This window comes from Cydia fagiglandana, chromosome 13 (genome assembly GCF_963556715.1).
Source record: "Cydia fagiglandana chromosome 13, ilCydFagi1.1, whole genome shotgun sequence".
Lineage (NCBI taxonomy): Eukaryota > Metazoa > Arthropoda > Insecta > Lepidoptera > Tortricidae > Cydia > Cydia fagiglandana.
The window spans coordinates 654,315-667,939 of NC_085944.1; the positions used below are offsets into that span (position 1 = coordinate 654,315).

The 13,625-nt window shown below is 39.2% G+C and overlaps 2 protein-coding genes across 4 annotated transcripts in view; one reads left to right on the forward strand and one right to left on the reverse strand.

The window, feature by feature from the left end:
- LOC134669938 (mucin-3A-like) overlaps positions 1-13,625 on the forward strand; it is a 208,873-nt gene that overhangs the window by 174,980 nt on the left and 20,268 nt on the right. The gene's annotated exons all lie outside the window — the stretch shown is intronic.
- The window catches only part of LOC134669936 (ras-related protein Ral-a), a 38,199-nt gene that overhangs the window by 9,311 nt on the left and 15,263 nt on the right, over positions 1-13,625 (reverse strand). For all 3 annotated transcript variants that reach the window (XM_063527554.1, XM_063527552.1, XM_063527553.1), the window contains exons 3-5: positions 5,211-5,396; positions 1,851-2,011; positions 239-413 (exon numbers count right to left, since the gene is read on the reverse strand). In XM_063527554.1, coding sequence (XP_063383624.1) covers positions 239-413; positions 1,851-2,011; positions 5,211-5,396 — 522 coding nt within the window. The remainder of the gene's footprint in view (positions 1-238; positions 414-1,850; positions 2,012-5,210; positions 5,397-13,625) is intronic.

The following is a 13,625-nucleotide window of genomic DNA, read 5'->3' on the forward strand; positions in this document are numbered from 1 at the left end:
AGCGTTTAGTTACCACACTCTCCCCCGGCACATTTAAAAAAGAACACTTAACTTACAGCGAGCACTTAAATTAGACTAATTACTTGATTTGTTAAGAGCGGCCAATTACTATGTAGTGGCCAATAACTATAGCAGTAACCCTAGAACCAATGCAACTAAACTCTCATTTGCGTCTCAGTGGAAAGGTAGCTTTATGTCTGTTCGTATGTCTCGCCTAGCCTGATCTTGCGTGTGTTACCTTGTCGACGTTGTCCCTCGTCTTGGCGGAGGTCTCGACGTAAGGCACCTGCCAGGCCGTCGCCCGCTCCCGGCACGCGTCAAGCGGCACCCGCCGCTTCTCCGCCAGGTCGGACTTGTTGCCGACGAGCAGGAAGGGAATGTTCTCGGCGTTCTTTACGCGAAGGATCTGTTCCCTGAAATGGTAGGAACGTTCTATGAGTACCTATTTAGAACATTCTTATATATGTGGGCGGCCGATCGTAAGATCAGGCAGATCGTAATGTTCCTGTGTAATGTTTTTACGATAGTCACATTAATCCAAGATATAGGTAGGATAGGTTCGTTAGGTTGCTTCAGATGCCCGAAGGGCAAACTCCCCACGATATGCCTAGGAATTTCACGATATGCCTGATCTTACGATCGGCCGCCGACATATACACAACAACTATGCCCCACTATGGAAAACAGTTACTGACTGGCCCGTTGGCGACATTTTGTTTTACCAGCTCTGGCTGCATATCTGCAGATTCAGTTGTAATTCATTACAATTGTATTAAATGTCTTAATTTATGAAGCCTATTAAAGCCGCCTCCAGGCCTTCACATTGAACGCGAAACTAGCCCGCATTCGCATACAAAAACGCACTGCACATTGTATTTACTACGTACCTAATGCACACAAGGAGCTAGCAAATCTTTCGCAAACTGGCGAGTCGGCCTGATTTGGACGCACCTTTAGAAAAACTTCAAACTCATTACGATAGCCCACGATGCCAACTATCTACTCGCCGTACATTTAATGTATTTGTGATTATATTACGTCCGGCATGGCCTGATTCACGTAAACTATATTAAACTCACGATGTTGCGGTCAACCACAAATTTGCAACGTGACACCGCAGATATGCCGTACGTATTGACCGGTTTAGAATACTACGGTTACGGATCGTTTCATGTCGATTGCTACAAACTACAAACAGCTCGTGACATTGTGTCTAAACCAACAAATAAGTAATGCAAAACTTAACAAATAGATTGTATGAAAATAAATGACACCTCCAACCCCGTTACCCCGTTACAGCCTACAAACATTTTTATCACTTAAGTGGCATTGACAATTATTTGTAGGGTCAAAACATGTGTTCAGTGTGCAGCACTGATTTTTTTTTACTTATTATCATCAGGACTCGAAGCGCGAACAGCACTTACCTCCTATACTATACTTACTACTATACTTACTACCTCCTATACTTACCTCCTAAAAAATTAAGTACCTTGTACAGTGTCTAGGTAGACTAACACACAGGTTCAGTAATAAACACACTTTTATATACGAACTGCAAGACAAAATTAAATAATCCACGGAGCTCCTACTCATCACCATCATATCAGCCCTTTATCGCCCACACAGGCCTCTCTCCTAGTACGCCACTTGTCACGGTTCTGAGCTAATCTCATCCAGAAGTGAGAGAGAGATGTCGTCCACCCAACGAGCCAACGGACGCCAGGCGCTTCTTTCATTTGAAAGCGGCCACCATTCGTTAATATTTTAGTCCACCTGCCATCACTCTGCCTAGCGACATGTCCTGCCCAATTCCATTTTAGTTAGCTCCTACTCAGACTGTATATTACCTGAACTCTTGCGTGGCGTCAAAGCTCTCGGGCTCGGTGATGGAGAAGACGCAGAGGAAGCCCTCGCCGGACCGGAAATAGTTATCCCGGATGGCTGCGTAGTCCTCCTGCCCGGCTGTGTCTAGGATGTCGATCTGGACTTCTTCGCCGTCCAGGACAACCTGCAACGAGAAGTAAAATATATTAAGAAGCCTGACGATTAGGCATGCGACTTCCAAATCAGTGACCCCTTTTCGAATAAGACACGGATTTAACCCCTAAAAGGTTAGGCCAGTCAGGTCAGATGGCAGATGCTTAATAAATGCCTGCCTGTGCTAATGCTTGGGGTCTGCCAAGTCACCTCAGCGTCATCAGCTACTGTACATAAAATGTTACTATGAAAGGTCCAATCTCCCGTATGGCCTTGCCAGACCTCCAGATATACGGGTCCAAAACATTTGAATAAGCGGTCTTAGTGCAAAATTATCGTGTGAAACGGTGAACTGTTCGATTCCCTATAGCCCCTATGAGCAGCCAATTTGTATCATTTGTCGACGATATTTAAGGTGAAGATATATCATGGCTTCTATCTCAAATACGTCTAGTGCATACAATCGTTCTAAAGTATTTAACCGCATGAGTCTTAAAAGGTATTGCATGTCGTCTCATAATGCAATCCGATATCTTGACACGAGAGGATCCGAGAAGTTTCTTAAACTCGTGAGCTCGTGACAAAGCACCGAATACAATCTTTAGGTAGAAGTTAATATTTCTCTGCTTCTTAAGGAAAACGGTGTAGGTTGAAAGAACTAACTGTGCAATGATAGGCATCATAAACCAACCATTGACATTTAATTTTACGGTTTTATATTTGTATTTTAGTTACAACGCGCGACATTCAAATTACGTCACTGGGACTCAGCACTCTCAGTGCTCGAAAATGAGAAAACTAATGGGCTCGCAGAGGGACTAGGTACCGTAAAATTATTAGTGTTTAGTTAAATTACACTAAAGAATTTAAATTTGATAATCCAAATATCCATTGACATTTTAAGTTCAAAAAGGAGAATCATCTTCTTGCATAAAGACTTAAAATTGTAGGAACAACAACAGTAAAGTTTACCCCATATGTAATGTATCGTATGGATGGATCGTATTATCCAAATGCTGCGAGAGGCACTAGGCCAAGGCTCAAGCCACTGACATTCTGTGCCATTTGCTAACTAGACTTTACTTACAGAACAATGGGTTATATTTCACGCTTTGCGTGTACGACGCGATTAACGTTAGTTGAGTGTCTAACTGATGGAGTAGTAATTAAACAAAAGATTAGATCTGTATTCACGACGCGAGGGAGGTTTCTAAGAGTGTTAGTATTATTGGTTCAGCCTATATACTATACCTCCCACTACTTTATACATTATACGCATAAGAGGAGGCTCTTATGCATTTTAAGTTTTTAATTAAATTGATTCGCACTAAGACTAAGTCTTTATTTTTGTTTTTTACTATCCGATGTTGCGTTTTTCTTAGACTCATATTATTAGTTCATTTGTTGTCATCCCGTTGAAAATCGCATAAGGGGCTTCTTCTGCTAAAAATCTTATAACTCACTTCATCTGTAATTTAATATCTAATTAGTCGAAGTTCATATACAAATACATCAATATCCCATGTTGACACTTGACAGCGTGTCGTGCCCGTCAATCAGACCGGTGCTTGCGCAAGAGTCGTGCCAGACGGTGACAGTTGCGGTTGCCGATAAAAACTCCAGGACGTGACAGCTTACTGCACTGCCTTCATATTGGAAGATAACATAACAATTGAATACTGTAATGATGCAAAAAAATAAGGAAATGTAACAAATTCTAGAAGAGCAATTTAATACCAACCAGATTTCTGAATGCCAGCAATGGGTCCTATACACACATACATTACATAGGTATCTACTAAAATGTCCTAATATGTAATTTTAGACTTCCGATAAAGAGTCAAAGCCCAAAATCCAGAAAATCTGTTAAATATTGGAAAATTTACAAACATCTAACTAAATAAATCGGGAATCGTGCAGATTGAAAAAGACACGAGTGACGCATCTTGCTCATTTCCCTCGATTCTTGCTTTGGTAAAATGTGGGAGTTTCATAAAGTCGGATCGGAAACAGTAATTTTCTAAAATTAATGTTAGCATTGTTGTTAGAATAAAGAAAACTAGGGGCAATTGTATCGTCTCTAATAGCTAGCTAGAACATTTTTAGGGTTCCGTACCCAAAGGGTAAAACGGGACCCTATTACTAAGACTTCGCTGTCCGTCCGTCCGTTCGTCTGTCACCAGGCTGTATCTCACGAACCGTGATAGCTAGACAGTTGAAATTTTCACAGATGATGTATTTCTGTTGCCGCTATAACAACAAACACTAAAAACAGAATAAAATAAAGATTTAAATGGGGCTCCCATACAACAAACGTGATTTTTGACCAAAGTTAAGCAACGTCGGGAGTGGTCAGTACTTGGATGGGTGACCGTTTTTTTTTTGCTTTTTTTTTTTTGCAATGTGGTACGGAACCCTTCGTGCGCGAGTCCGACTCGCACTCGCCCGGTTTTTATATGCGCTTTAGGTAGGTATCTCGAGATTGTGTGTGTTTTAGGATATTAGAAATAAGAAAGCTAAATGAATAAAACATGACCACACCACACTTAACGATTTCGGGCTGCAGGCACTGTCCCTGGATTTGTCTACAAACATGTTTTATTGTAATTCACATTAACTATTAATCTTCCACTTAACAAAGAATTCTTACACAAGAAATTATATTAGCACAAATAGACCGTATTTCTCCACGATAAGGTTTACAATAGGTTATTTCATTGTCTTTTGCTACAACTGGATGATAAATAGAGCTCCACCGTAGCTACAGTGGCGCCCTTCGTTACTTCCCCCTGTATGATTCCTTATTGAATACTCCCGTAACTATGACTTGACGTTTTCTTTGAGAGAACACCTTATTTCCACGTTGTCCTGTAGGTATAATAGTTGATTTTATAAGAAGACGGAGAATAAACCTTACAATTTAGAATACATAGCAGGAGCTCAGCTTGAGTCTTTTTATCAAGCAAGACATTTATCGAAATTTATCGTTTAATGTCAAGCTCATAACGTATAAGATTTTATAACTAATTGTAAGTGAATTTTCATTTGCAATATTCTTTGATTGCAAAATTTGATGTTGCTTCAAGCACAATTTATCAGCTTAGCTGGAGAGTTGACTGTAAACTTTAATGTAATAATCTTCAGAACTATTAATCACACCGTCGACTTACCCCAGATAAGTATGCCGTATAACGTTATGGAATGTACATAAGCAGAGTAAACTAAAGTACCTTTTTCCTATAGCTGTCGGCTTTAGTAGGCTCGTAGTCTTCAACGAACTCGTCATACATGAACTGTAGGGTGAGGGCGGACTTGCCCACGCCACCCGAGCCCACCATGATGACCTTGTGCAGGGTCGGCGCGGGCGCCGGCTTCTTCGACATCTTGGCGGGGACCGGCCGCCGGAAACGGGACGCCTGCAACACACACATTAGGTTAATGAAAACTTTTATTAATATGATACCTACTCATACAGTTATGGTTGTTTTTAAAATATTTTTAAACAGTGCCTACTGTCAACTCTTAAAAGCATGGTCAAGGTTACAATCGTATAACTGCAAGCTCTCACGAAACTTCCAATATAAGTACAATTTGAATACCTAGGATATGTCATACAATTCATACATCGTTTCTGGATTTCGTCAAATCACTGGCGGAGGGGTAGCGCTTCAAAGAAACTAGAAATGTAAACATTTAGAACCAACTCTTACTCTGCTGCTTGACCTGTTTCGATGCGTTGATATTGAAAACAAACTAGCGATTCAACTTAGTCGCACATAAAAAGTTAAAAAGATAGTTAACTTGTCTAGAAGAACCTGGTCAAATGCTAAAGATATGATCACCTTTTTACTTTGACCACAATAAGACCAATATAACAACACTACACTCCAAACACAAATCAGAAGTACACACAAATAGTTACACTGTAACACAATAAATTACACTGAAATACAATAGATTTGAATAAATATCACGAGAGTTGTAACTTCAAACACTTGTGAAACAACAATGCGGCATCCCCTACAGTGAGTGAGCAATACGACTGAGATGGATTAGTCATCGGTGATGGTAACCTAATGCGTATTGTTTTTACGCTGGTTAAGTACACACGTCAGTTATCGCACGTCATAAAAACTAATTCGTGACGTCATGATCACTGCAACGATTTTGGAAGTAGGTAAAATTGACTTAGCATATGCGACCCGGGTCGGAAAGAAGAATAGGTAATTTCTAGCCTCCTGGGCTATAAAGACGAATGTATTCATAGATCATTCATCAGAAACAGCTCAGTAATTCTTACGCTACGATGGAACATAGCACACAAATACATACGAGGACTGCTCACATCATAACCCTTTCCTTTGCCGTACTACCTATGGTAAAAAATATTAAAGACTGCAACATTTAAGTCCCTTAATAGTTTTAATGTGCCCTACGTAGGCACTTCAACCTATCCTCATCGACTAAGTAGCAGTCATATGAGCCATGCCATTACCGCTTTAGAAACATACAGACCGCATTTCAGCTGCAACTCATATGAATATGATTACTTTGTCTGAGCAATCGTAGCGCTTATCACAAAATGCTTTAAGATTATCATCATAAAAACGCAACATTTAAAAAAACTGTTAACTGTCATTATACAATAGGTCCATAGCCGTTACACGAACTCAATAAATCAAATCGTACAAAAACTCCGTCAGCGCGTAGGTTTGATCGTTATCATAACCTAAACACACGTAACATTAACAATATAATAAAATGACAATCGTCTGTTTGTCACAGCCGTGGGTTGAATGGCTACGTTTTTACATAATTTACATGCCCCCCCCCCCCCCACATATGGCGTCTTTCGAGCGTCGGCGTCTACAATTATATGGCAGTGTTGGCAAAAAATCAATTCGAATTGACGATTGACGATTGAGGATTGACCGATCAATCCGAATTGACGATTGACGATTGACGAAACTAATTCTAAATCTACTGATTGAGGATTGACGATTACTAATCGTTAATTCGAATTGATCGGTCAATCCTCAATCCTCAATCGTCAATTCGGATTGACGATTACTTTGTATGTACCTACCTAATGTCCTTTTTATTTAGGCCATTTTTCGAAACTAGCCAAATACGTGCAGCGGTGTCTGAGTTTACCAAAGGTTCCGAAACATGTTTCCGACGGCAATATGAAGGATATTATGTCCTTTTTGGAACATTTTCAGGACTTTCCTTGAAATTAACCAATAGCGTTCAAAATCGATATCTGAGGTGCCCAAAGGTTTCGAAACTTGTTTCCGAGGGAAATATTGAGAGATACCCTTTTTTGGGACATTTCTAGAAATTACCCGATTGCGTTTAAAATCGATATCTGAGGTAACCAGAGGTTTCTAAACATCTTTTCAACTGCAATATTGAAAGGTGTCCTGTTTTGGGACATTTTAGTGACATTCTTTGAAAGTGACTGCTTGCATTCAAAATCGATATCTGAGGTGCAAAACATGGTTTCAACGGCAATATTTAGATTCTACACTTTAGCCGCGCACTTACTTTACTACCTGCATTACGCCACCCTGCTGATAACAAGATGCGTTCTAAAAACGTACGAGTGCGAAAGAGATAGCATGATTCTAATCCTTTTATTGTTCTAGTGGTGTCCAGTTTGAGTCTAGTAGAGATAAGACATTCGGTCTTCAACCCTTGTTGTTTGTTGGTGTGTTTGTTTTAAATTGGACTGTGGATATTCTTTTGGCGTTGGCTTGTTATACGGATTTACTTCTGGACTGTTTCATACGATTAACTTGGCGTGACTTTGAGGATTGGACATCGCGGTTGTTCTTATGGTAAGTAACATTTACCAACTATTATTTGTCGTAAAGGTTAACATTGAATATCTATAGGTACATTTTTTTATTCTAGAACAATGTTATGTGGGTTTAAAAATTTCACTTTGTTATTTTCGTGTGCAAGATTAATGGATAAAAAATAATTATGAGAATACATCTGTAAGATAACTTCTATACGATATTCTATGTCTATCTCTATATGTCTAAATCAATAAAAAAATATCATATATCGGGCTCGCTTCGATTTCATTTGATGCTTGTAATGTTTTTATGACAGATTGTTATTGTGAGATAAATGAATAAATAATATCCATAATAACAAGTAAAGTTCAATATATAAAGCCTTGCCAGTATTACAGTGAATACCGGGGGATATCCCGATACTTACTGTAATACTCGCAAGGCATTCAATAAAAATAAATCATTCTTTTGGGCAACCTTTGGGCACCTCAGATATAAATTTTGAACGCAATCGGTTGGTTTCAAGAAATGTCCCAAAATGTCCCAAAACAGGGCATCTCGGAATATTACCGTCGGAAACATGATTCGGAACCTTAGCGTAGGTAAAGAGTCATTTCTCGGTATTGCCGTCAGAAACATGTTTCGAAACCTTTGGGCACCTCAGATATCGATTTTGAACGCAATCGGTTAATTTTAAGAAATGTCCCATAAATGTCCAAAAAAAAAGGAAACTACGTCTGTATTGCCGTCGGAAACATGTTACCTACCATGTGAAGTGAACCTTTGGAAATCTCAGATATCGTTTTAAAGTGCCAACGAATAATTTAAAAAAATGTCCCGAAATGGAAGGGACATCTTTCGGGACCTATGGTCGACATCGATTACGAATATGAACGTAATCGGCCAATTTCGAAAAATGTCCCAAAAAGGGACATCAGTCAATACTGACATCAGGAACATGTTTTCGAACCTCTGGGAACCTCAGATATCGACTTTAAGTCTAGTAAGTCCCAAAAAAGGACACCTTTGAAAAGTAATCTTAGGGACTATGGTTAATCTAGATTGAGAATTGATTTAATCCGAATTGAGGATTGATGCGTTAATTCCGATTGATTCAATCGGATTGACGCGTCAATTTGATTGATCAATCCGGATTGATTTAGTTCAGATTGATGCCAACACTGTTATATGGCCAACGTTGACGCAACGTCGACGCAGCGTCGACGCAACTGCGCAGCGACGTCATTTTCCATAGCGCTGGAGCGACGCCGACAGACGCCGACGCTCGAAAGACGCCAGATGTGGGGGGGCCCTAAGGTAAGAAATGTCTATTATATTCTGTTCTATTCTATATCTTCACGCTAACGAAGTTTCAAACATGAAAAACACCGATATGGTTTGAGCTTAAATTGTTACGCCTTACCGAAGCTCAAAAGCCTATACTCGTATCTCATCGAAATTAAGTGTAACTAATAAATGCCTATAGAGGAATCACTTTCATAAACTTAAACATTCCTCATCCAATTATGACTGTTAATTGCAAGGAAAACTACCTGCAATATTAAAACAAAGCAAATCAAACCGTAATACTAGTAACTGTAGGTCCAGAGTTCGGGGCTGGGGACAATTGCTTTAGATTGTCGCGGTTTTCCGATTGAGGAAAAGAAGAAATATAATTGCTAGATGCAATTAAATACCTAATGTGAATTATCATTACGTAATAACAAACGTAACGAGATATGTATTTTTAGATACACATGTTCAAAATGTAATAGGCAAGAATTTTGCTAACCCACACGTATCGTACCATTACCAGACCATTACACATTAACATAAGCGCCTTGGAAGAGATGACGTTTTTCTATCGCAGATGTTCCATCACAGATAATTATCAGATTTAAGGAACTATTTAAGTATAAAATTTACTGTTACTGTCGAGGCTTCCATTCACCGTGCTGACCGGACATCAACTGAACATATACATGTATATTTGTAATTAAATGACCGACATTAAATTGACCGGTACATGACAGGACAGTATACAACAGACAGCTCGACGACTCCATGAGGTGTTCCCAGGCGGTCGCCCATCAAAGTACTGACCTCGCCCGGCTTAACTTCGGTGATCGGACGAGAACCGGTGTATTCAACGTAAAGACAGACTGAGTGAATAGGTACATACATTCGCAGACGAAGAAAGATAAAGGGTCGCAGAACTGTCCTGTTTTTTCTTTGTGCAGTGCACATAGCAAGGTACCCAAACAATGCGCAGCGACTCGTGACACAACTGACATGCACAAGTCATTAATAAGACTACAACTAGACAACTGATCATGAATCATGAATAAATCTTATAGCATCGAAATAAGACCTACAAAGCAGAAAGGGCTGCTCGTGCAACGGTTCAGATGAAGAAAGATTATTGAGCATAAATACACCTTATCGCATTACATTAAGGTTCACATTTGATAATTTAAAGCGCTAAGGGCTGCTCGTGCGATGACACAGATGAAGAAACATAATTAAGTACAAATAAAGTAAACCTTATCTCGTAAAAACAAGGTTTATATTTCATTATTCCGACGTGCTAGCGATGGTATCGTCAATAGTGCGCCGTCGTGGTGAGAACCATGAAACAACCACGTTCGCATATTAAACCTTTTTGATCTCATGCATATAATAAAAGAAACCCTACATCTCTAATTAGGTACATATGCAACGGTTCCTTGCGATCTTGCTTAATCGTTGATACTTGTAGGGGACTTTTTCTTGCTTACATACATCACTCGAAGCATTATCAATATGTATATCGATAATATTTTGTAAATGGCGGTAATAATATAAATTTTAATAACCTTTAATGAACTCTATAAAAATCCATATATCGATAAACCTTCAGCGAAGGTTTGTGGCATTTCGATGGTTGCCTTTGAAAATGGAAAGGATGGCATTGCTACATTTTGCTTCGGCCTCGGGCGACGCATCTCCAATAGTTATAACAAAAATCGCTACCAAAAGGAAAAGAATTTACGAAGCTCCTTACACCATCGTTCATTGTATTGTACCGTCAGCTGCAGAGAGAGTTGATCCCAGCAAACAAATTTCTACGAAGGGGGAAGGGGGTCAGTTATCTCTGCAACTAAAGTTGTATCCAGACGAGACAATTTATCGCCAATCTGATGAAATGCTCCGATCGAACATCAGGGCCGTGCGGACGCAAATACCAATTTGATTCCCCGATCACATCAGCAGGTGCGGACACAAAAATGCCAATTTTCATAGTAGAATGCAAATTGGTGGTTTAATTTATGTACGTGTGGACGCTAGATGAGCTTGACCAATTATTTTCCTGAACAAATCGACTGATTTCGTTAGTCCCGTTTGGATACCCCTTAATACGAGTTCCGAGTAGTAGCTAGGGAAGCCCTACTCGCCAAACATCTCAGAGCTTGGTGCACGACGCAATGCGTACTGCCTATCGCTTCCTCAAATTGAAAATTGATTCGGTCGGAAAACTAATATCTTTCGCGTCATATGCCTTTCATCCCTACGCTCTCATTAATGCCTCAGCTTACTTCTACGATATATCTTAATTTATAACGCTAACCCGTTGATGCAACACGACAAATACTGTGACGAGTGACGACATAATAAATGGTGTGAAGACAGACGCCGACAGAATCAGATAGCGACTACGCTTGAAGATGTTATCTGCCGTGATCGCAACGCAACCGCAGAACAGATAAAACTAATACAGTGAAACCTGGATAAGTGAGATCTCAAGGGACGAGCAAATTTGTCTCACTTAAAGAGGTTTTTCACTTACCCAGGCTCCCAGTTAGCCAGGTACAAATAAATTTCTGTCTCATTTACAGAGGGCTCCATTAATAGAGGTGAAAATAGAGTATATTTCAGTTATAGAGGTGGTTAATAAGGTATTAAATTATCTTTAAAAATAAATAAGGTAAAATAATCCTTGTCCCTAAATATTTTTAAGTCTGTTTAAATATTTCTTTGTATTTATTTTAAAGTATAGATAGATAGATATTTCAAAATTAAATTAAATTTGATACGGACTTCATTGCGTATTAGAAATTTAATAAATAAAATTTATTTTTTCGTGTTACTTATCAAAATTTCAGCTTTCGTTTCGATAGTTTTAACTAGGTACTTACATAAATTAACTAAATCAAACTTGAAGTTGTTTAGACACAATTAGGCAAATGCGGAATTTGTGGATAGACTAAGAGTTAGTAAGAATACGGAAATTGTTCAATGAAGTCCAAGTTAGAGAGGTCATAGATTGACGTTATCTCAGATACATAAGTCAATTCCCTATAAAATTCTAAAAAACAATTAGGAAAATGTAATCTTATAAATATAGTCTCAGTAAAAGAGGTAAAATACACTCTCTGTCTCAATTATAGAGGTAAATGTGACTATAAAATCACAACAACGAATCCCAGTTATAGAGGTTCGTTTTTTCTCAGTAACAGAGGTAATTCAGTGCTAAAGTGTCGGGACCGCACCATGAGTCCCAGCTATAGAGGTTTCTCACTTATCCAGGTCCCACTTAACCAGGTTTCACTGTAATATATCACGCAGACATCACTCCCGTTTGTTTATTACATCGTTAAATAAATAAAAGTAGAGTTTTTGAAGCTAAGAAAGCTTCTAAACGAAATACTAAACCGACTTCCCCTTATAGTTTCGTCATATCTGTTTGTCCGTCAGCCGTACACAGCCGTTTTAACAGGCAACGATATTTTAATGAAATTTTGATCATAGTGCATGTATTTTGTGAGCCGTTACTTAGTTTAGAATGCGTGGCCCGATACTTGGCCGGTTTTTTGCATAGAATAAAATTCCTTAATTTTTCATGTCATAATGTGGAGAATGCCACCTGTTTCATAAATACCATTCATGAAAATGGACTGGGTATTCTCGACGGTATGTTAGAACATGTAGAACATACAACATAAACATGCTACTTTGCCCTCTTTGCACTGCCACTTTTCGTAGTTGGCTCGTTGGTTGGTTTCGTAGTCGATCGTTCTTCGTTTGAAATTAAATACGGGCAATATGAAATTGGCAAAGTTATGGTAAGGTCAAAGCGTTCACCTTGTAACCTCGCCACTTTCACTAATTCGACACGCTCGCTTGAGGTCGCATTGTTGTTTTCAAATAATATCAGCACTTGTAAAGGGCTCATGTGAATGAGGGCGTAAAATTGCGATATAAACTGCAATCGAAAAGTAACTACCGAAATTTCCATACAATATTTCCGGTTTTCATTTAAATACCCAGTATTTACTGAGCAAGATCGCTACTTTAACTTTACTACTAGTATGTAAGATTTGGCATATTTCATGAGCTGTAGGAAATTCTATACTGTCTGAATATTAGGAAAGCCGACGGGAAGCTAGTTTTATGGACGCCCAAACAAACATCTTCAGCCGGCGGAAGCAGGCAGTCATCAAACTTTGCCAACGGAACTAGTTACTAGCATCGAGATATCTGTGACCTTGGTCGTGAGTCACGGTGACTCGATTAGGCTCGGAGCATTGACTCATTCAATAATGAGATTAGCTGTTTGTGCCAATAACCACTAATATTTCAACTATTGTAATTGGAAGTTCGTTTGGCGAACTCAAGGCTCGATTTAGGTATCTGCCTAGGTACAGCAGGCCTATTGCGCGAAATGACGCATTATATATCATATAACACGTAACAAAATAGGTATGATCATTGGTAATGTGGAAAAGACCGCCTATCAGGTGAGACCGTCTAAATCCTTTTCCGTCGCTTCAGACTCTAACGTTTGTACACATACTCCACTTT